General features: G+C 42.4%; 1 protein-coding gene across 1 annotated transcript in view; it reads right to left on the reverse strand.

Moving 5' to 3' along the window:
- DGCR8 (DGCR8 microprocessor complex subunit) overlaps positions 1–25,253 on the reverse strand; it is a 76,059-nt gene that overhangs the window by 27,625 nt on the left and 23,181 nt on the right. Inside the window, exons 2-7 of the mRNA XM_089672460.1 lie at positions 16,148–17,129; positions 15,680–15,839; positions 14,998–15,140; positions 13,622–13,889; positions 7,428–7,625; positions 805–906 (exon numbers count right to left, since the gene is read on the reverse strand). Coding sequence (XP_089528586.1) covers positions 805–906; positions 7,428–7,625; positions 13,622–13,889; positions 14,998–15,140; positions 15,680–15,839; positions 16,148–16,870 — 1,594 coding nt within the window. The 5' untranslated portion in view covers positions 16,871–17,129. The remainder of the gene's footprint in view (positions 1–804; positions 907–7,427; positions 7,626–13,621; positions 13,890–14,997; positions 15,141–15,679; positions 15,840–16,147; positions 17,130–25,253) is intronic.

Consider the following 25,253-nt stretch of genomic DNA (forward strand, 5'->3'; position numbering starts at 1 on the left):
ACTTCAGCAGTAGACCTCTAAAAAGGAGTTTGTCACATTCAACTGGATGTGAAATGTTTAATGTTTTACAGCTTATCCAATATCCAGAAGATATCCAAAGAAACAGCTTGGATAAGCAGTGAACGATTTATGTTACAGAACAAGTTCAGTTGAATTTTAACTACTACTTGCTATGCCATGACCTGGATCAGTGAGAAACTTATAGACAGCCTCTAAACCATGACTAGAATATTATTTTCCTGTTTTATGGGCCAGTCTGGTTATTTACTAGTATATGAGCCATGAAAACAAGGTAAAATGGCCACTGTGCAGCTTATACGTAATGCAGGGTTACAAAAAAAACAAAAAAAAAAAAAACAAAGTGGCCGCAGCAACCAAGCTCAACTGCCAGGAAAATAAAAAAAACAGAAAAATGGCAGCTGACAAGCTACTTCATCATCCCTCGTCCAAGTGGTCATAACAATTCCCTTAGTGCAAGCACCCCAGGCACTCCACTGCATCTGAATATGTGGGGCTATCGCAGACAATCCGAAAACATGTCATCAGGCTAGTCAGCAGTTTATACTAGCTCAACTATGAAAAACAGCACAGCTCCCAAAGAAAAAATAAAACACTCAGACTACAAAAAGAGGAAAAAAAAAAGCCTCCTTCCTCAGACACTAGGAAAAAACTGTGGAGCTATTTTAGCCACTCAGAATTTTGTCGTATAGTATCCTCCTCCTGCAGGTGGAGATACAGATCCAGCTGGCTTCTGAATGAGCGACATCCATTAATGGAAAGAAAAAACACATTTACATTCCTTACCACATTCAAAAAAATTGTAAACAGGGCGAACTTTTAGCACTCTCTGCATATATTCATGGAGAATGCAGACTTCAGACTTCCCATTAGGATTAATAACAAATTCTAGGAGAAAAGAAAAAAAAAATGTGGTTAGTTGCAAAAGTGAAAAGTAAAACAGGTTTTATAGTCAGTTCATACCAAAGCGAGGTGCAGAAAACCCTGTTGCGTGCAGATTTCCTTTGCAGTGTTCACAACATACTGCACTTGCAATCTGCAGCAGGTGTCAGTGATAACTTAAAGCAGAGCTCCACCCAAAAGGGACAGTTCTGCTTTAAGGACCACTCCCCGTTAAGGATTGGCACCTTTGGGGATCGATTAGGCGAGCGAAAGTTGTCTTGCCCCCCACCCCCCGTAGTCTTCTGGGATACGTGACAAGTCCCAGAAGACTACGGGACCATTCACAAAGCACATCGCTACTCGCGTATACTCAGTGATTACCCGGCTGTGAAGCCGTGAGCTGGCACAGCTGGGTGCCCACACTGAAGATGCTGGAGTCGGGAACACAGGGCAGCTGGTGAAACGGGTTGTGGAATGGGGGGGTTGAGCTCCACCGTGGGATTGAGGGATAGGTAAGTGTTCATTTTTTAAAGGTCACCAGCTACATTTTTTTTTTTATTTTCACTGGAACTACGCTTTAATGACATACCAAATGAAGGTTGCAAACGCAATTCGTTTTACCTGCACCAGATTGCATGGTTCCAGTTGCTGTACGTTTTATATAAAGTAGTGCATGCACTACTTTTGGTGCAGTCCAGCACAATTTCAGCTCATTCAAATAAATGTGCTAAAAAAAAAAAAAAAAAAAATAATCGCACTGCAACCGGATTACATGTGAATTGCACAAGAATGCACAGTGCATTCCTGTGCAATTCATGGTGTCTACCTGCCCCTAAACTCAGAACATTTACAAACATCAAGTGATAAACTCTTATGCCTCCACATTAACTGTACATCATTGGTGGTAGTTTAAAATTTGAATTCATACACTGATTCATGACCAGGCCATTCTTTTCCATTCAGTACTGCGCTACGTTAACAGGCAATTGCTTGGTCATTCAACACTGTACCCAATATTTTTTATATATATATATATATATATATATATATATATATATATATATATATATATATATATATATATATATATATATATATATACACGAAGCTTCTTTTTGGTAATATATAATCACACTTTTTTTTTTATTTTTTTGCTATATAAACAAAACGATACTGAAAATTAAAAACAAAACAAAAAAAAACAAAAAAAAAACAACAAAACACGTTTTTCTCAGTTTCTGTTATACAATTTTGCAAATAAAATGTAGGCCAAAATGTGTTCTGCTACATTTGTTTGGTAAAAAATAACCCAAATCAATGTATATTATTTACTCTGTGAAAGTTATAGAGTCTACAAACTATGGTACTGTTTGTGTGTGTATATACAGTATCTCACAGAAGTGAGTCCACCCCTCACATTTTTGTAAATATTTTATTATATCTTTTCATGTGACAACACTGAAGAAATGACAAGTAGTGAGTGTACAGCTTATACAACAGTGTAAATTTGCTGTCCCCTCAAAATAACTCAACACACAGCCATTAATGTCTAAACCGCTGGCAACAAAAGTGAGTACACCCCTAAGTGAAAATGTCCAAATTGGGCCCAATTAGCCATTTTCCCTGCCCGGTGTCATGTGACTCGTTAGTGTTACAATGTCTCAGGTGTGAATGGACTCTCTTATACTGGTCACTGGAAGTTCTACATGGCACCTCATGGCAAAGAACGGTCTGTGGATCTGAAAAAAAGAATGGTTGCTCTACATAAAGATGGCCTAGGCTATAAGAAGATTGCCAAGACCCTGAAACTGAGCTGCAGCATGGTGGCCAAGACCATACAGAGGTTTAACAGGACAGGTTCCACTCAGAACAGGCCTCGCCATGGTCGACCAAAGAACTTGAATGCACATGCTCAACATCATATCCAGAGGCTGTCTTTAGGAAAAACGTATGAGTACTGCTAGCATTGCTGCAGAGGTTGAAGGAATGAGGGGGTCAGCCTGTCAGTACCATACGCCGCACACTGCATCAAATTGGTCTGCGTGACTGTCGTCTCAGAAGGAAGCCTCTTTTAAAGATGATGCACAAGAAAGCCCGCAAACAGTTTGCTGACGACAGGCAGACTAAAGACATGTATTACTGGAACCGTGTCCTGTGGTCTGATGAGACCAAGATAAACTGATTTGACTCAGATGGTGTCAAGCGTGTGTGGTGGCAACAAGGTGAGGTGTACAAAGACAAGTGTGTATTGCCTACAGTCAAGCATGGTGGTGTGAGTATCATGGTCTGGGGCTGCATGAATGCTGCCGGCACTGGGGAGCTACAGTTCATTGAGGGAACCATAAATGCCAACATGAACTGTGACACACTGAAGCACGAGCATGATCCCCTTCCTTCGGAGACTGGGCTGCAGGTCAGTATTCCAACATGATAACGATCCCAAACACACCTCCAAGAGTACCACTGCCTTGCTAAAGAGGCTGAGGGTAAAGGTGATGGACTGGCCAAGCAAGTCTCCAAACCTAAACCCTTATGAGTATCTATGGGTCATCCTCAAACGGAAGGTGGAGGAGTGCAAGGTCTCTAACATCCACCAGCTTCACGATGTCGTCATGGAGGAGTGGAAGAGGACTCCAGTGGCAACCTGTGAAGCTCTGGTGAACTCCATGCCCAAGAGGGTTAAGGCAGTGCTGGAAAATAATGGTGGCCACATAAAATATTGACACTTTGGGCCCAATTTGGACTTTTTCACTTAGGTGTGTACTCACTTTTACACTGTTTTACAAGCTGTACACTCACTACTTTACATTGTAGCAAAGTGTAATTTTTTCAGTGTTGGATCAAAAGATAGAATAAAATATTTACAAAAATGTAAGGGGTGAACTCACTTCTGTGTATATACAGTTGTGCACAAAAGTTACATACCCTGGCAGAAATTGTGAAATTTTGGCATGGATATTGCAAATATGACTGATCATGCCAAAAAATGCTCTTTTATTGAAGGATGATGATTATATGAAGCCATTTATTATCAAATAGTTGTTTGGCTCCTTCCTAAATCATAATGGTAACAGAAAGCACCCAAATGGCCGGATCAAAAGTTTACATACCCTGGAATGTTTGGCCTTGGTACTGACACACAAGGTGACACACACGGGTTAAAATGCCAATTAGAGGTTAATGTCCCACATCTGTGGCTTTTTAAATTGCAATTAGTGTCAGTGTATAAATAGTCAATGTGTTTGTTAGCTCTTATGGGGAAGCACTGACTAGGCTAGATACTAAGCCATGGGGATCAGAAAAGAACTGTCAAAAGTCCTGCGTAACAAGGTAGTGGAACTTTATAAAGATGGAAAAAGGACATATAAAGATGTCCAAAGCCTTGAATATGCCAATCAGTACTGTTAAATCGCCTGTTAAGAAGTGGAAAGTTCGAGGATCTCTTGATACCAAGCCAAGGGCAGGTAGACCAAGAAAGATTACAGCCATAACTGACAGAAGAATTGTCTGGGATTCAAAGAACAACCCACAGGCAACCTCAAAAGAAATACAGGCTGTTCTGGAAAAAGATGGTGTGGTTGTTTTTAAGGAGTACAATACGGTGATACTTGAACAAAAATGAGCTATTTGATTGAAGTGCCAGAAGTGCTTTTACTGCACGAATGCCACAAAAAAGTCCGATTACAATATGCCTGACAACACCTTGACATGCCTAACCAGGCCTTCTTGTGTCATTAATGCAGTAAAGGCTTCTTTCTGGCACCTCGACCATGCAGCTCATTTTTGTTCAAGTGTCATCATATTGTGCTCCTTCAAAACAACCACACTGTTTTCCGGAGCAGCCTGTATTTTTCTTGTGGTTACAATGGGTCTCCCTTTGTATCCCGAACAATTCTTCTGGCAGTTGTGGCTGCAATCTTTCTTGGTCTACCTGACCTTGGCTTAGTATCAAGAGATCCCTGTACTTTTCACTTCTTAATAGGTGATTTAACAGTACTGATTGGCATATTCAAGCCTTTGGAAATCTTTTTATGTCCTTTTCCATCTTTATAAAGTTCCATTACCTTGTTACGCAGGACTATTGACAGTTCTTTGCTGATCCCCATGGCTCAGTATCTAGCCCAGTCAATGCTTCCACGTAAGAGCTAACAAACTCATTGACTATTTATACACTGTGGCTTTTTAAATTGCAATTAGTGTCAGTGTATAAATAGTCAATGAGTTTGTTAGCTCTTACGTGGAAGCTGATTTTGAATGTTTGCCCACTCACAAAGAAATTATCAGTCTAAAAATCGAATGGTAGGTGTATTGTAGCACTGAGAGACAGAATAGCAACAAAAAAAAAAAAATCTAAAGAATTGCGTGTCTAACAAATTATGCACGGATTTGCATCTTCATGAGGGAAATAAGTATTTGATCCCCTACCATTCAGCAGGATTTCTGGCTACCAGGTTTCTTTCATACAGGTAACGAGCTGAGTTTAGAAGCAGTCTCTTAAAGGGAGTGCTGCTAATCTAATTTTGTTACCTGTATAAGAGACACCTGTCTCCAGGAGCAAACAAACAATCAGATGCCAAAACTTTCCACCATGGCAAAGACCAAAGAGCTGTCCAAGGATGTCAGGGACAAGATTGTAGACCTACACAAGGCTGGACTGGGCTACCAAAATATCGCCAAGCAGCTTGGTAAGAAGGTGACAACAGTTGGTGCAATCATTCGCAAATGGAAGAAACACAAAACAACTGTCAGTCTCCCTAGGTCTGGTGCACCATGCAAGATCTCACCTCGTGGAGTGTCAATGATCATGAGAACAGTGAGGAATCATCCCAGAACTACACGTGAGGATCTTGTCAATGATCTCCAGGCAGCTGGGACCACAGTCAGCAAGGCAACAACTGGTAACACACTATGCCAACAAGGATTGCAATCCTGCAGTGCCCGCAAGGTCCATCTGCTCAAGAACGCAGATGTCCAGAAATTTGCCACTGAACATCTGAATGATACAGAGGAGGACTGGTTGAAAGTGTTGGTCAGATGAGACCAAAAATCGAGCTCTTTGGCATCCACAACTCGCTGTTTGGAGGAGGAATGCTGCCTATGACCCCAAGAACACCATCCCAACTGTCAAACATGGAGGTGGAAACATTCTGCTTTGGGGGTGTTTTTCTGCTAAGGGGACAGGACAACTGCACCGCATCAAAGGGACGATGGATGGGGCAATGTACCGTCAGCCAGGGCATTGAAAATGGGTTGTGGATGGGTGTACCAGTATGACAATGACAGAAAACACACGGCCAAGGCAACAAAGGAGTGGCTCAAGAAGAAGCACATTAAGGTCCTGGAGTGGCCTAGCCAGTCTCCAAACCTTAATCCAATTTAAAATCTGTGGAGGGAGCTGAAAGTTCAAGTTGCCAAACGTCAGCCACTAAACCTTAATGACTAGGAGAGGATCTGCCAAGAGGAGTGGGCCAAAATCCCTCCTGAGATGTGTGTAAACCTGGTGGCCAACTACAAGAAATGTCTGACCTCTGTGATTGCCAACAAGGGATTTGCCACCAAGTACTAAGTCATGTTTTGTGAAGGGGATCAAATACTTATTTCCCTCATGAACATGCAAATCAGTGCATCATTTGTTAGACATGCATTTCTTTTGGATTTTTTTCTGCTATTCTGTCTCTCAGTGTTACAATACACCTACCATTCAATTTTTAGACTGATCATTTCTTTGTGAGTAGGCAAACATTCAAAGTCAGCAGGGAATCAAATACTTATTTCTTCGCTGTACATACATACATATACACACACTTGAAAATTGATTAGTACTAATATACTGACAGTCTCATTTCTTGAGGCCCTAAACTGCCAGGACAGTACATATACCCCCCAGCACCCCAAAATGACCCCTTTCTGGAAGTAGGCAGTCCAAGGTATTTATAAAGAGGCATGTCGAGTTTATTGAAGTTGTAAATTTGTCACAATTTTTTGCAACATGAAGAAATTTATTTTTATATACGGTCATCAGTGCAGTACAGCATCGTCATATGACTAGTGTGGCGATGATCAGAGATACTAACTGGTGACAGTATGACCAAAATAAAGTGCCTTGCTATCACATGGTACAGGGTGCAGTGATTGACCGACAGCTATCACATTAAACCTGGACCAATCTCAGCATCACTATAGGAATCACAGCTGTTATAAATGAAATTCATTCATAACAGCTTTGTTGACATTGTGATCATATGATTGCAAAGTGATCACATGATCCCCCGGCCGCTCAATGTGGCTGGGTACTGGAAACCGTAATCCACTGTGTTCTGTGGATACAGCAGTCACAGGAGTGGCACGCCAGTGAACATGTGCTCAGCAAAGTACGTTGCTGAGCCTAGCCGTGCCACCTGTCCACAGTTTAAGTACCATGAGCTGGCAGCAAGTGGAAAATAAAATTACCCAATTAGGTTTGTTTCGTCAAGTACAGTCTTAAGATGATAAAAAATGTTTTAACTACATGCACAGATTAAACAAACCTTTCTTTGTTGGTGCATCTTGAACAGCCAAGGTTATAAGTTTCTGATTGGCGGGTAAAATTGGTCTTTCAGATTCCGCTAACTTGCGCTTTACCTCTCGATTAAACTGCCTTCTTTCTGCCCATGTCCTAAATTTCTTAACAGTAACCTGCTCAAAATCAAATCTCTTCTCCAAGTAGCTTCGGAAATCTTCAATTTCTGGTATAGAATAAAATATTAAGAATGTAAACGGTCACTAGACATTGTATACTTTCAGTAAGAGCTCACAATAAAAGCACCAATAAAAAGGAAAAGTCTCACTTCACAGATGATGGGGCACCAACGACTACTTAATTTTGTACAGGGAGAAAACAAACTGTCACTCATGCAAGCATGCACAGGCTTTTATCAATACTGCACAAGGACCCATAGAAGGCACTGCAACCCATATGAAACTTTTTTTTTTTACAAAAATGTTTATTCAAGCAAGGGGATGGAACAAAGGACAGAGTTGTGGAACAAACCAGCAACTTAGTTTACATGTGACTCAATACACTGAATGTGAAAAAGCATCTAAAGATTACAGCAATAAATATTCTATGTAGTAATAGTATGGTCTTAAGTGGGTTAGTGATGGGGGGGTTGGGGTGGTTTTGGCAGTGTGGGTGTAAGGCCCAGTAAAAGAAGGGGGGGGGGGGGTCTAATGGCGGACAGAGTGGTGTCCTAGGGTGGTGCTCCAAACCTTGGGGCAATATGGGGGGGGGGGGGGGAATAATGTACAATTGCCCTAATCCTTTTGATTGCTGCTTACCTGCTCTTTAACAGCTTAGCATAATGAAAGTGTTAGGCAGGCCATAGACGGGGCATTTATCGGCTGAATTTTCGTCCACACGAAAAATCGGCCGATATTCATGCCATTAGTGAGGCCAGCCCGTCGGCCATTTTTCGCGGATCTTCATTTTATTTTGTCGATCATGCTGTTTTTCGTGGACATTGGTGGCAGCATCGGCAACGAGGCCGACCGATTTTTTTGTTTATTGGCCGAAAATTCGGCCTATAAACGGCCCGTCTATGGGAGGTAAATGTAGGGTTTCACTTTTTTTTTTTAAAAGATTAACACTGATTAAGCAATTGTTTGCCTTCTGCCTAGGAGGATGAATGTTACAAGTTTCCTTATGCATTTATTCAAATGTAAGATTTAACAATTTGATAAAGCTTCGCAAAATATTTATTTTTAAATTCTGATAGATTTGTCCATGTAGCAGCACTAGGGTTACTGTTCCAATTCCAGCTATAGCACTACCTGCCTGGAGTTTGTATGTTCTCTTTGTGCCTGCATTGGTTTCCTCTGGGTACTTCGGTTTCCTCCTACACTCCAAAGACATGCTGGTAGGTTCACTGGATCTTGTCTAAAATTGGCCCTAGTATGTGTGTCAGTGAGGGACCTGAACGTAAAGGTCTGCACGTAAATTGACAGCGCTATGCAAGTACCTGTAATAAATAATATTCTACTAATTGTACAACCCCAGAAACAATTCAGGTACACTCCAGCTGTTAACCTGGCAGTTCAATTTAGGGTTAGATAGCACCTAATATACAGTGGATATAAAAAGTCTACACACCCGTTAAAATGTCAGGTTTCTGTGATGTAACAAAATGAGACAAAGATAGATCATTTCAGCACGTTTTTCACTTTTAATGTAACCGATAAACTGTACAACTCAGTTGAACAACATACTGAAATCTTTTAGGTGGAAGGAAGTAAAAATAAAAAAACTAAAATAATATGGTTGCATAAGTGTGCACACCCTTAAACTAATACTTTGTTGAAGCACCTTTTGATTTTATTCCAGCACTCAGTCTTTTTGGGTAGGCGTCTATCAGCATGGCACATCTTGACTTGGCAATATTTGCCCACTCTTCCTTGCAAGAACACTCCAAATCTGTCAGATTGTGAGGACATCTCCTGTGCACAGCCCTCTTCAGATCACCCCACAGATTTGCAATTGGATTCAGGTATGGGCTCTGGCTGGGCCATTCCAAAACTTTAACCTTCTTCTGGCGAAGCCATTCCTTTGTTGATTTGGATGTATGCTTTGGGTCGTCATGCAGAAAGATGAAGTTCTTCTTCATGTTCTGCTTTCTAGCAGAAGCCTGAAGGTTTTGTGCCAATATTGACTTGGTATTTGGAACTGTTCATAATTCCCTCTACCTTGACTAAGGCCCCAGATCCAGATGAAGAAAAACAGCCCCCAAAGTATGATGCTGCCACCTCAATGCTTCACTGTGGGTATGGTGTTCTTTTGGAGATGTGTAGTGATGTTTTTGAGCCAAAAAGTTCAACCTTGGTTTCATCAGACCAGAACACATTTTCCCACATGCTTTTGGGAGACTTCAGATGTGTTTTTGCAAAATTTAGCTGAGCTTGGATGTTTTTCTTCATAAGAAAAGGCTTCTGTCTTGCCACTCTACCCCATAGCCCAGACATATGAAGAATACGGGAGATTGTTGTCACATGTACCACACAGCCAGTACTTGCCAGATATTCCTGCAGCTCCTTTAATGTTGCTGTAGGCTTCTTAGCAGCCTCCCAGACCAGTTTTCTTCTTGTCTTTTCATCAATTTTGGAGAGATGTCCTGTTATTAGTAATGTCACTATTGTGCCATATTTTCTCCACTTGATGATGACTGCCTTCACTGTGTTCCATGGTACAGGGATGTTGGATTCCTATCGCCCAATGCCCAGGACGTGTAGTTCCAGGCGCCGGGCAGGTAGTTTCTTTTCCTCCTTTAGCCCTGCTGCGGGTAAGCAGCGGGCTCACCTATCAGGTGAAGCAACCGGCAGCAGCACTGCCGCCGATTGCTTTCACACAGTGCCAGCCTCCCCGCGTCGCCCCGCCGTGAGGATTCCCGGGCTCCGCTTGCCGTCAGCTAGAGGGGAGGGAGAAGAGCGGACAAGTCCACTCCCCTCCCCTTCTTGTGCTGACCCGGAAGTGATGTTACGATGTCACTTCCGGGTCCCCGATGAGAGACTGCAGTACAATCCCCGTGAAAGAATGTAATATGGTGTGATGTGCACCACATTACATTCAGTGGAGCAGAAGGGAGACATGCAGGGTCTTTTAGACCTTGGATGTCTCAAAGAGAACCTGTCACTAAAAATCATTACATAGAAAACTTTGTCCCCTATGTGATGAAAAAATAAATAAATAAAATTTTTCAATTGTAAAAAAAGAAAGTCACACCCAAACACATACCATCCCCCCCCAAAAAAATATTGAGGCTCCCACATATACATACGTACAAACGTAAAAGCACACGCTGGGGCGCCTACGCATGAAACAGTCGATTGCGATAATCATGTCACATATCGCCCTGCATGCCAGGATGAGAGCAATAATTCTAGCACCAGACCTCCTCCATACACTATACTGGTGACCTATAAGGAGCTTTAAAAGTGTCGACCTACAGAAAATATAGGGTACTGAAGTTCGTCACCATTTCACGAGCGCGCACAAATTTAAGGTTTGACAAGTTGGATATCTATTTACTGCAACCTCATCTTTTATACTTTACAAAAAAAATAGAGTAATTTATTGCTTCTTTTGTGTCCTAAAATTAACTTACCTTTTTTACTAAAGTTTTGCGGTAAAATCATGAGACATAAAAAATTGGAACTACCACTGTCTTATTCTCTAGGGTCTCTGCTTTCAGAAAATATATGTTTGGAGGTTTTATGTAATCTTCAGGCCCAAAATTATTTATTTAAACGTGCAAAAACACAAAAATGGCTCTGGCAGCAAAAACAACTCTGGCAGTGAAAGGGATAAAGTATAAGCCCTGACCCCCCCCCCCCCCTCTCCCCTTACTGACGAGCAGTCAGTCGGTGCTCATTACACTGCAAGGTCTCTCTCCTCCCTGCTAGTCCCCAAGTGCGGTGCTGGAGACAGGCAGGGAGGGGAGGAGGAGATAAACAGCGCAATGTTAAAATTATTACACGTTTAAGTCGCAATAAAGCCCCTTTTGTTTTTAAAAGCCCCAGACATTCCTAAAAATTACCTCCGATTTGAATATGGTTGTGGTTAAAAAAAATTTATTTTTTATCAGGACAAGTAGATTGTCATGAGGGACAAGTAGATTGGGGCCCCGATTTAATCCCTGGACAAGAAGTTTTTTAAAAAAATTTCCACACCCCTGATGGTATATCTAATTCCTTGGAAATGCTTTTGTACCCTTCACCTTACTAATAGCTTTTAACAATGAGATCCCTCTGATGCTTTGGAAGCTCTCTGTGGACCATGGCTTTTGCTGTAGGATGCAACTAAGAAAATGTCTAGAAAGACCTACTAGAACAGCTGAACTTTATTTGGGGTTCATCAGAGGCACTTTAAAATGATGGAAGGTGTGTACTGACTCCTATTTAACATGATTTTGAATGTGATTGCTCAATTTTGAACACAGCTACATCTCCGGTTATAAGAGGGTGTGCACACTTATGCAACTGCTTTATTTTAGTTTTTTTATGTTTACTCCCCCCCCTAAAAGATTTCAGTTTGTTTTTCAACTGAGTTGTACAGTTTATAGGTCACATTAAAGATGGAAAAAGTTCTGAAAATATTTCTATTTCTCTTTGTCTCATTTTGTTTACATCACAGAAACCTGACATTTTAACAGGGGTGTGTAGACTTTTTATATCCACTGTACCGTGCTGGGAGTTTTCCTGGGCCATTAGATTTATGGAGCATTTAGTCAGAGCTTTGTCTTTGTGGCGGGAGTGAGTTGATATGAGGCCAGCAGAGTCAAGTTTTTTAGGCAGTAGTAAGAAATATTTAGTAAGAATTGGAGGAGAATCATTGTGCTCATGTTCAAGCATTATTACAATGTGCAAAGTCAGCAGTACAGCTAACACTATGCTAAAAAAGCTGTGTAAGGAGTTGGGGGGGTCGTCGCTGTGGAATGTTTGAAAGAATATTGTCAACAAATGGAAGAGGTTTTGTGATAAACTCGTTATTTCTAGCCACTATATAGGGGTTGATGTCTGCCACGAAAAGGTTCCAAAGCCAAAATGAACAGCACTGAGGAGAGGGGGACAGCCTCTTTGGGAACAATTTTCATTACCAAAAACATGTATTACTACAGACAATAGCTACGTGGTTACAAATGCATTGCTTCACAACTGTTACTAGGTGTTGTGGTTTTGCAAGATATAAAAAAGGGGGGAAAGCTTTGACAGTAATGTTAGTAAAAAAAGTTAAAAGGCCAGCTCTAAAAATGTTTGTTTCTTTTTAAAATGAGACGTAACCTGGTTGTCACCAGAACAGGAAGGCACAGACAGCAATAGCAGCATGGAGGTTCCAAGCCTTCATTATTCTGATAGAATGTATTTTTTCCCCTGTATTCCCGATGCAGAGGTAGGTCTCTACCAGATGAAAATAAAAAAATCTAAGACCTCATTAATGTATTTCAGTGCCCAGGAAGCTTCCTACAGGTGTCTCAGACATAAATACTCATACACAGGTATACGCTGGTACTCGCATAAACATGTACAGTACACAACATACAGGCGTATTCCACAAACATGGACTTTTAGTATTCAGGGTTAATGTGAGTACCGGCACATACCCGCACATAGCCATTCATGTCTATAAAGTGGCTGTACACAGCACCTGAACATTCCGGGTGTGGAAATACAGCCATTTTTACATCTGAGGCTAATAAAAAGAAGAAATAAACATTACAAAAAAAAAACCCTAACATGCACACAGTGCCTAGACCTGGAGCTTGCATGTTCATTCACAGACATCTTTTTATTTTACTGAAAAATTGGGTTGCGTTTATGCACAGTAAAAATATCTTTAATGTTTTTTTTTGGGGGGGGGGGGAAATTGGCTCTAATTTTGCTAACTTCACTAACTGGAACTATCTGTGACAAATATTGGAACTACCAAAACTATTCTCCGGTGTCCTTGTTTTCAGAAAATATATACTTGTATTGGGGTTACAGTAGGTAGACCTAAAATTAAATTGAGTTTTTTTTATTTCACCTAATTGGAGCTATACCCTTGTAAAAAGCCCTCCCTACAAAAAAACAAAAAAAAAAAACCCCACAAAATTATATTCACAAACTTTATAAAAAAAATAAAAACAAAAAAAAACAAAAAAGAGATGGTATCCAAATTTTTATGCCTAGGCTTCTAATATATAGGTTAGCTCACCAATGGATTCATCTTTGCAAACTTCCACTTTAGCCCTGACTTGGCCCAGGGCTCCTTGTGCAATTTCGCCAATGCGTTCTCGTTCATCAGAAACTAAGCTTTCAGCAGCAGCTGGATCTGCTTCCTCAGAATTGCGCTCTGATGACTTTTCACCCACAGGCACTGAGGGGCCAGGGCCTGGAGTTAGGTCATTCTTCTCCTTCTCTTCATTATCCTTCATTCTTTTGTAGTGCAAGCAAGGAATACTGCTGATGGGAGGATCGTGTCTCTAAAAAGCAAACATTGCACCAGGTGGCAAATTAACTATATTTTTCATAATACACATTCTAGCTAAATTAGTTGCAGAGAAGAATATCATCCAATAAGTAAGATAAGATACTAGTCAGCATACATTACCAAAGATTCCACACACAAAAAGTGTTGAGAAATCTGTAATGAGAAAAATATAAGGAAAAAAAAAAATCGGATTGCCACTGCTGACATCCCTCTGCCAGGCTCTGCCTTCAATACCAGAATTTCACTGACAGAGAAGGAGTATGCAGCCAGCATAGTTGTTAAGCCAACCAGCATCTGTTCTGCAAAGTGATAACTTGTGATCTGAATAATTGTTCCAGTTAAGTGACAGTGTCTAAGCTACTGGATCAACCTGACAGTCAGAAAGCTAGCATTTCCAATTATTCAGCAATGGCATCCCCCTCTTTTCTCACAGAAATGGTTTCCTTTAAAGTGGAATTATATTCCCTTCAGTCCAGAGATACGGTCCCTCTCTAGTCCCTTTCTACATTAAAAATCCTGCCTTTCACAAATTATTATTGTGAACAAAGCTGCACTTTAATTTGTAAGTCTTAATGTTTGATGAACTGATTAAACATTAGTAAAAAGGCTTGTGTAGATGGGCTTTGAAAGGCAAATGCAGTGTGCTTTTAACATCAGTTTGAGATACTTCTGAAACCATTCACAATGCATCAGCTGCTTTTCAATTCTCTTAGACTTGTATGGGGAAAGGAACGTACGTGTGTGTGAGTGTGTTTACACACGTACATATACAAATACACACACTCACTCTAAATAGGTATATAATGTGAAACGCGAATACAATTTGTCAAAGTTACAAAAGTAATACCTCTAATAAGCTAACTGTAGGGGGAATAGAAGCAAGATTTCAAGACACAGAGCCCCATCTTGAAGCAGATATTCATTTGACATTTACTATATGTAAATGTACATTTTTAATAGCACATCCAGATACAAGTGCTATGTATTAAACAAAAGTGCATTAAACAGCTAAACATCCACATTTACATTAACACAAGTCTAATGCTTCATTTAAGTGGCAAAAGAAAGCAGAATTGGAAAGAAGTTCCTTGAGAACATACTCTGATGCTTCCAGTTCCCAGGAAGTAAGGTCTGGACCAGGTCACCACTCGTGTTTCTCTGTGCAAGTAGACAGGAATGCCGGAATTATGGAATGTCATTATCCATCCTTCAGGCAAGGGCTCAGTTGGAGGACGTCCACGACCTACATAATGGAGTTTAAATAAGGAAAAAAGAAAAATATGGCAGGTGTTTTTAACAATTAGCTCCCATGCACAAGGGTGCTGTGGCTCGTATGGCATAAACCACCCCCTTTTGTTTATTTGGCTGGTGTTGCCAGGAGCTGCATGAAGGCAGCAAATGTAGAAGCCTGTTAGGATGTTTGACGTGTCTGTAGAGCAGCTGTGTTCCCATAGCTTTGCATAGGCTGCCTACAAAGCAGCTCCAGCCACATAAACGGACGATTCAAGCTGTACAGGCCACAGCACCTCTGTAAATGAGGTCTTAATACACAGTTTACCTATTTATTCCTTTATCCTGTTGAATACAATACACATGGAAACATAACATTTAGGCATTGGGTATATACAAAAGCAGCTCACTGAACCATTTCTGAACCTTACTGCTTCCTCCTTTGCTATAGGCTGAGAAGCTGCTCAGTGCATTCATTCAGCTTCTTAGTAGGTGTAGACGTTTCTATGCTTTAGCATTTACAGTTGATGCATAGCACATGAAGTTGCTTACTTTTCAGAACAGTTTTTATCCTGGTTATCATTGGTTGAACACTGGTCTCCCCGTCAGAATGGTGGTCACTGTCTTCATCGAATTTCTCTTCTAGCCTTCTCTTTTTTGTAGTATGAAGACTCTCTTCCAACAGTGCATCCACATCATTATCAAAATCATCCTGCAAAACAAACTATCAGGCACGTCCCCTCTTCCAAAAGGTGGGAGAGGTCAAATCCCCTTCACACTGATCACAAGCATGTACCTCCAATCTGGAGCTAGAGATGGCAAAGAATGGGTCTACAATATGCTGCTGACTGCACAACACTTAAATACAACTGGGAAAATACAGTAAACATATCTGACCAGCGCATGGTTAAGATGCATATGACAAAGCACAACAATTCAATACACAGGCAGGCTGCTCAAATAACAAATGAAATGTTAGTAATTAGTAAGGAATCTGTTTGGTTAGGATTACAGACATACCTCATAGTTGTAAATAAGAGATTCATCGTCGATCTTATCACTCTGTAGAATAGTTTCTGATACAAATTCGGCTCCATCCTCATCAACATCCATCACATTCTCTGTAAAATCCTCAAGATCATCCAGAACAGCGTATTCCACTTTCTTCTCCAGATCGGTTTCTGGATCTTCATTTCTGGTACTTGCAATTTCATCATTACCCAAACTTTCACCATTGCTACTATCAGCAAAAGGACAAACATGCAAGTCTCCATTGACAGTTTTATTGCTACCTAAGTCTTTTGGACTCTCTGAACCTGTTCCAGTGTAAAGCACCTTTCTATCTTTGCTTTTACAACTCTCCGTAAAGCTTACACTAATTTTAACATCTTTAAGTAACTTAAGATCAGGGGTAAACCTCTTAACTGGTGGGGCATGGCGAGCAGTTCTGGGGCTTTGGTCACTTTGCAATGGATCTAGTACTGTAGAATGGCTCTTGTAGGTAGATGACCCTTTAGTAAGTAGCTGTGCTCCGTTGTTTAGCTGCAGGTCCCCTGCTGGGGTTTGTGACTGTCCATCACCACCAGAGCCAACGTCCATTACCTCTGCGTCACTGGACGTTTGCAGGGGAGGTGGTGGAGGCTCTTCATTTGGCGGCAGTGGTGGGGGACAAGCAGGTGTGAACTCCATCTCCTTGCATCCAGGTTCATCAGGGGGAGGGGGGATATCCTCACATTGCTCCATAATAATAAATCTAAAGACTAAACAAAGTATGTACTTAAATTACTAATTTTAGTTTTAAAAGGCGAATGTCCAGCTTGTATAAAGCATTTTTCAACTGGGAACTCAGATGATTCAGTTAAGCTGACTACATTGCTCTTTTCATTAATGTAGACAGCCTTCAGAAATACTGTCTCTATTACTGGAAATCACAATGTATTCAGCTTAAGATGAGTAATCATTAGGCAGACAGACATTGTGGTTCTTGAAGCTTTGTTCCTTCCTGTGGTGAAAAAAAAAAAAGAAAAGAAAAAAAAAAAAAAAAAAAAAAAGAAGAGGGTGGGGAGAGAAAATAGAATAAAGTATTAGAATTTAAACAGTAAAAATGATGGTCTCTTTTTTGTAGGACTTCTGTTAGCTCTAGCCTCCCTTTAATCTGAGCTAAAGTAAATAGTATAACATGGCCAAACATCAACACTTTAAGCATCAGTTATGAAGACAAAAAAACTAATTATTTTCAATTTTCTGGAAAAACAATATTTATACAGCCAAGACCACCAAACATTTTTCTGCAGACCAAGACAAGAAGGCTGTTGGTGCAAGGGAAGAACATTTCAAAAGTTCATAAAAGTTCATAAACAGTAAGAATAATTAAACTCCATTAACGGTCATTCACTGAATTATATCGCTAATTAAAAAGATGAATTAGATACAGCCAGGCTGTTACGAATAGATGTAACTGGTTTGGTTATGCTTATTTAAATATGAACCTCATCATCCAACCACTTCCCCCCCCCCTCTCCTTTTTTTTTTTTTCTCTCCATCTCTCTCTCCCCATTCCCCCCTTCTATTTGTCATGTGCGTCTCCTCCCACCTCATTTTGATATCTCATCTCATATTCTTCCTCCATCCCCACGCTCCTCTCTTTCTTTTCTTTTCTTTCTCTCATTTACACCCTCTTTTCTCATAGTCTAATTAGCTATTATTCTCATTCGGTACGGAACACTCATAGCTATACAGATGTAACAATATTCTACAACAGTAACCCACATTTTTTTTGAGATGGAAATATATGTCATAGATGCCTTGAGAGGATACTTTTGACGACCACTTCAGAATCCGCTTATGTATACTTTCCTTACATAGAGCCTAGTGTATACCATAATTATCTAAAGTACATGCTACTGTCAGTATTGCTATGGTTACGTCTATCACTTTTGCCTTACTGTGGAACTCCGTCCTCTGATGTTCTACAAATTAATATATTGTCTTGATCCCGTCTGCGTTACGGGAGAACGTACTAGAAACTTTGCACGGACTGCGATCCGTATCTGTCTATCATTTGTTTACCTTTCATACTTCAATAAAACGTTTTTTTGGAAAAAAAAAATATATATATTATATAGGGAAATATTTATATAAGTTATTACATTAACTGGAGTATGTGCATTTATATTAGCATATACATAGGTATGTGGTTATGTATAGGTTTTATTTTTTGCAGCCTTGTATTATTGTATTATATGACTATAACTTATGCTATTGATTATGTTAGAAGTCCTAGCTATTTATGTCAACAATGTGTTAATTTTAAGTACATTTTCAATGAACATATAAAATCCAGACTAAAACCTAAAAAAAAAAAAAAAAAAAAAAAAAAAAAAAGAATAATTAGTTCAACCAATTTTTAGCAAAGTAATTTTAAATTTGAGAGATCTCCTACTGAAATTAAAGCTCAACTCCAAGAGCCACCATTGACATGGGGCTACTCCTCCTTGTTTACGTCTAGGGTACCACTAAAAAGCACATTTTACTTACTTTATCCCTCCCTCCCACAGGCCCCTCCTTCCATGCAAGTTCCAGTAAGCCCCTTCTCTTTGGCGCCTCGTCCAGTGGCCAAAACTGTGACATTACTTAAAATACAGGACATTTAGTTCTGCACTGTAAGCGAGGATGCCAAGGGTTCACCCACAACCCAGAGTTGGAGAGAATAGGTGAACTACCTGCTAGGGGAATGAGGAGGAAGGCAAGTTAAAGTCCTTTTTTTCCCTGGTCCACTATGCTAAAAAAAAAAAGCATTTAACTCTTTTTTAGTTCCTTGAGGTTTAGCTTAAAAAAAAATTTAAAATAATAATAATTCCTAAGAGAAACATTAAGGCTACCATTACTAACCCCTCCTGAAAATGCTTGTTGTCTGGCTCTTCTCAGATTTCCTTGGTCCCCCTGCTGTGCTCATTGGTTCCTTCTGCTGACCTCCACGTAACTACAAGACGCAACAGATGTCAACATCTGTCTCTAGCATGTCTATAAGGATTCATGCACACGGGTGCACTTGCTCGTACAGCGTAAATACACTGGTGTGTTTTGGTGCCTCAAATGTCATGGTGTTGCTACCCATGTTCAGGACATTACATCTGTGTGTTTGTGCCAAGCAAGTATTGGCGCATAGCTGCATATAGCAGCATTCACTCTTCTTTTCTATGAGCCAATACTTTTGTCGCAGAACTGAATGTCCTGTATTTCGAGTGATGTCACAGTTTCAGCCACTGGACGAGGCACCAAAGCATGTTCAGGACATTAATCTGTGTGCATGAGAAGCTTTAGCAATGCATAGCTGCGCATAGCCACCTTTAGTCATTCTAGTCTGTGGCTGTACGCAGCACCAGGACATACCAGACACCAAAATACAAAGTGCATTTTGCGCCCATGTGCATGAGTCCTAACTTGACCTTCTAAAAGCAGATTGAAGTGGTGTACAACAGGATAATTGTGCTGGATTGCTGGGAGGATAAACTAGAACTAGATCACCTCAGGGCACTGATGATCAGTGTGCCTTGATGATCAGTGTAGCTAGCCCCAGCAGTGCCACCTGTCAGTGTCCATCAGTGACTTGTGTCAGTGCACATCAATGCCACATATCAGTGCCCATCTGAGCTGCCTTTCAGTATCATCCATCAGTGCCAGTCAGTGCCACCTATCAGTGCTGCCAATCAGTGGCCAACCAAAAAACAGAAAACAACCCACAGAGATGATGCAAAGTGTGGAGAAGAACTGAGTACTTTAAGTGTTAGATCACCTTTAATGACATTTTAATGAAAATTCCATATACATCGGAGCTTATATACATTAAAATGATATCCCTCGGTTTTTGAAAATGATCCTTACTGCTTCTACCATGGGCTTCGTTACCCTCTACATCCTGCCTAGAGATGGCAGGATACCTGGCTGTTGAATGTGCAGTCCCAGCACCTCACAAATGGGCACTTGGCTACAGAAAAAAAAAAAAAAGGGGGGATTGCCTCACCCTACATGAGCAGTCCACTCTCTATACTGCCACCCCTCCCAAACACCGAGCGGGGAGCACGGGTTGGGCAAGTGTGGCTAGGCAAGACATATTCTCACAGCTGAGTGCTCCTTCGATCATCACATGCCCTGTCATCTAGGTAAGATAAAGAGGGGCATACATCTTCAGTATGTCAGCCTTCTGACATGGCAATACTCCCTGCAGCCTCTTGGTCACTTCTTTTACACAGAGCACAGTGTGGGAAAAAGTACTATTATGCAGCTAGAGGTTTTAAAAAACAAATACATGAAGTGCTGATTTAAGAGCTATCTACATGTTATAAATAAAGGTGGCCATTGATGGATTGAAAATCCCTTCTAAACAGGCCAAATTCTGACCAGTGCATGGTCATCCCTATTCAACAGAAGCCAAATTGTTAGATTGACTAAGAATCAGAATGGACAAGTTGGAAGCCAGTGGTATGTGTGTGTGTTCATGGAAGGTTTATGCAGACAATGCATTTAGAAGAAAAAAAAAAATTATATATCTATATATCTATATCTATCGTGCCTTCAGAACCACTTCATGAACACACACTTTTGCCATTGGCAGCTATAGATGTCAATCATCAGGTCCCGGCCGGAGATTCCCCGCTGGCACCCAGCGAGTGCTGTGTAGAACTGACGGAGGGGAGAAACCTGTGTGTAAACAACACAGGTCTCTCTGCTTCCAGCAAGGACACGCTGCTGTGTACTTCGCTGCACGGCACAGAAATACACAGCAGCATATTTCCCTAGTAAAACACACACACAGCAGTCCGGCAGCACAAAACCCTCACTGCTCGGCACATGACGGCAGAGAGGGCAGGGGAGTGCTGTTTTTCTTCAGTGCGGTTGCAGTTCTGAGTGAGTACACAGTACACGGACTCCTATCTCCTTTGCAATATCCCTTTTTTATCTCCTAATGTATTGTATTACAGCTTGTCCTAGACCAGCACTCTACTGCAGCTGCTAATCTTCTGCAAAGCCAGCAGATTGGGCCTCTTTCCACAAAATGTCCATACATACTTTCCAGACTTCTTATTGGCCTCCATTCCCTGCAGCATACTGCTCAGACCTCTGCTGTTTCAGGAATGGGTGTACTGCTGTACCCCACCTGTAATGGGTAATGGACATCTCCTGGATTCCTCCTGACCAAGTGTACTATTGTATGTGACACTCCGTATGTGCAGTACAGTCACATAGGGCACACTACATTCACACAGAGCATCACCCCCACCCCACTTATCCCCAATGTCCCCCCCCCCACTAAATCCAATGTCCCCCCGTTTTCCTCCACTTATCCCCAATGTCCCTTCTCTCCCCCACTAATCCCAATGTCCCCCCCCCCCACTAATCCCCAATGTCCCCCTCTCCTCCACTTATCCCCAATGTTCCTTCTCTCCCCCCCACTAATACCTATGTCCCCCGTCTACCCCCCCCCCCCCACTAATCCCCAATGTCCCCACTCTCCCCTCCACTAATCCCCAATGTCCCCCTCTCCTCCGCTTATGCCTAATGTTCCTCCTCTCCCTCCACTAATCCTCAATGTCCCTTCTCCCCCCCCACTTATCCCTAATGCCCCCACTCCCCCCACTTATCCCTAATGCCCCCACTCCCCCCACTTATCCCTAATGCCCCCACTCCCCCCACTTATCCCTAATGCCCCCACTCCCCCCCACTTATCCCTAATGCCCCCACTCCCCCCCACTTATCCCTAATGCCCCCACTCCCCCCCACTTATCCCTAATGCCCCCACTCCCCCCCACTTATCCCTAATGCTCCCTCCCCCCAACTTATCCCTAATGCCCCCTCTTCTCTCACTTATCCCCAATGTCCCCCGCTTCTCCCACTTATCCTTGATCTCCCTCTGCTAATCCTCAATGTTCCCCCCCTCTCCCCCACATTAGAAATTAGCACATTGCGCCCCCCCCCCCATTTAGCACCAATGTCTCATTAACTTGGCACCAATGTCATCCCCTCTCACCCCTTAGCACTAATGCACCTTCTCCCCACTTAACATTGCACTCCTACTGTAAGCTGTAGCTGCCCTTCTGCAGCAGCCCCTCTCTCCGATGCAGTACACTCCTGAACTCTACCCTGTGCAGTAGGCACCACTGGTATTTTAACAAACAAAAAAAAAAAAACAAAACAACAACAACAAAATGACAAATAAAGGAGCTGCCCTTAAAGCGGTACTAAAGCCAAAACTGCATCAAGGTAAAAATAAATAAATAAAAAAGCTCTCTGTCCTCCTCCACCTCCCTAAATACTTACATTCAATCCAGCGCTGTGCATGGGTGATCTCTTCTTTCCTCTCTTCCTGGGGCGGGGCCAAGTCATGTTCTGGGAGTCAATGGAGTGAGGCTCCATAACACACTTCCTTTCTTTCCTTTTTTCTAAGCACCCCTAAAACGTTATCGACCACACTAACAAGGGTATGTAACCCGTTCCCGCAAAAACTACACAAATATAATTGTCTGGCATTTTTTGCTGGCTGATAGCTAAAAAGGAGTGGGAAATTTGAAAAAGTTTTACTTTTGACTGCTGCTGATAGCTGGTGCTTGTACTTGTTTTATTTTCAACTTTGGGTCTTGCTAAAAGCTTTTACTTTTTTTAATCCCTTTGTCACTTTTTAAATAGCATTTTTTTTTCCTTTCCTGGTCTTCCTTCAGTCTTCTAATTATAGGGGAGGGGGTAATTGGTCACAGGTGATACAGGTACTATATAACTTGCTGTAGAACTCACTCTGAGCTTGCTTGTATTTTGCTTGCCAGACCTTTGACCAAGTTGACATTTGATTAAGTGGAGTTAAAAAACCGGAGTAGACAGCAGGAGATTATAACAGGAGTCTACTAACCTGTAAGTGACAACTGATATTTCCTATTAATATTGTAACTGGGATAACATGTGCTAGCAGGGTTGAAGGTTTTGTGCAGTGCACAGTGTGCCGCATGTATGCAGAAATGGAGCAACAGCTCCAGTATGTTTACCGCTGCGACAGATGTGAGTGGCTTGCCCTTCTGGAAGCTCGTTTTAGAGATCTGGAGGAGCAAGTTGCAACACTGGGCAGAACTGACAACCTTCAAAGGGGTCTTCTGCTCTCTGAGCAGGTAGCTAATGGGATTGATGTGGAGGGCGGAGGGGCTAATCAGGATTATGAGGTAGGAAGATGGGTTACTGTAACGAGAGGGAGTGGTAGGGGCTCACAGAAAAGGAAGGCTGGCCCTAGGTTTGAGCACCCAAACAGATTTGCCAAGTTGGGTGAAGATGTGGGGGTGGCAAGCTCAGGGGTGGCAGCCCTGGATGTCACTGCTATCCCTAACAGCCTGGAGGGCAGACCATCTAGGACAGGGGTCCTCAAAATGCGGCCCGTCGAGCACATTCATCTGGCCCGCCGGCAGGGCACACTAAGTACAGGGGCGGGCAAGGGGCTGCTGTCTCTTACCTGGCTCCGCTCCCAGTCCCACGACGATCCAGTCCAGGATGCACAGCTCCTTCAATCCGGCCGCTCCCTCACTCGATGTCCGCGCTGCCGCTCGGCTCCGCCTCCTCACCTGTGATTGGGCACCAGTACTGTAGCTCAGGAAAGGCACACAGGCGGCCAATCACTGGCGAGGAGGCGGAGCCGAGCGGCCCCGCGAAAATCAAGGGAGGGAGAGGCCGAAGTGAAGGAAGGAGGACAGCTGACCGCCCGGTAAGTGTGCCGTGCAAATGGTACTGCTGCAACCAGGTATGCTGGCTACAGCAGCACCATGCTGGAACAGGGGTCGGCTAGTTAAGTGTCATTGCTGTCAGTAGGAGGAATAGTGCCCCATCATCGGTGTCACTGATAATAATGATGGGGCATTACTCCTCCCATTGACACCAATGATGGGGCACTATTCCTCCCCCCACTAACACCAACGATGGGGCACTATTCCACCCCCCCCACTGGCACCAATGTCGTACTATTCCTCCCACTGACACCAATGATGGGGCACTATTCCTCCCAATGACGGGACACTATTCCTCCCACTGACACCAATGACGGGGCACTATTCCTCCCACTGACACCAATGACGGGGCACTATTCCTCCCACTGACACCAATGACTGGGCACTATTCCTCCCACTGACACCAATGGTGGGGCACTATTCCTCCCACTGACACCAATGGTGGGGCACTATTCCTCCCACTGACACCAATGGTGGGGCACTATTTCTCCCACTGACACCAATGGTGGGGCACTATTCCTCCCACTGACACCAATGATGGGACACTATTTTGCTCCATAAGACACACTTGGGGGGAAATGTCTGTGCGTCTTATAGAGCGGCCGGCCCAGTATTCCCACCGCCGTTGTATGTCCACAGTCTCTGACACAGTACAGGAGATGACCAGTTTTTTGTTTTTTTTTAAACTATAGTCCGGCCCTCCAACGGTCTGAGGGACAGTGAACTAGCCCCCTGTTTAAAAAGTCTGAGGACCACTGATTTAGGAGGTGTGGTGAGGGTAGTGCAGGAAGGCCTAGACAGCTGGTGGTAGTAGGGGATTCTATAATCAGAAGAACTGATAGAATAATTTGTCGCCAGGATCGCCTCAACCGAATGGTTTGTTATCTCACTGGTGCCAGGTTTTGGCATGTGGTGGATCGGGTTGATAAATTACTGGGAGGGGCTGGGCATGACCCAGCTGTCTTGGTCCATGTTGGAACCAATGACAGAATACATGGAAGGTGTAGGCTTCTTAAGAATCAGTTTAAAGAACTAGGCTGCAAGTTGAAGGGAAGGACCTCCAAGGTGATATTCTCTGAAATATTACCTGTGCCATGTGCAACTCAGGAAAGATAGAGGGAGATTAGAGAACTCAATGTATGGCTGAAGACCTGGTGTAAGAGGGAAGGATTTGGGTTTCTAGAGCACTGGGCTGACTTTTCATTAGGCTGCAACCTATATGCTAGAGATGGTCTGCACCTAAATGGAAAGGGGTCTGCTTTGCTAGGGGAGAGGTTTATGGGAAAGCTGGAGGAGTATTTAAACTAGGATCAAGGGGGGAGGGAGAATTAGATTATAACGGGGTAGACAGATCAGTCAGGGGTCAGTAC

This window comes from Staurois parvus, unplaced genomic scaffold (assembly GCF_062004578.1).
Source record: "Staurois parvus isolate SC_StPar_1 unplaced genomic scaffold, SC_StPar_1.0 ptg000129l, whole genome shotgun sequence".
Taxonomy (NCBI): Eukaryota; Metazoa; Chordata; class Amphibia; order Anura; family Ranidae; genus Staurois; species Staurois parvus.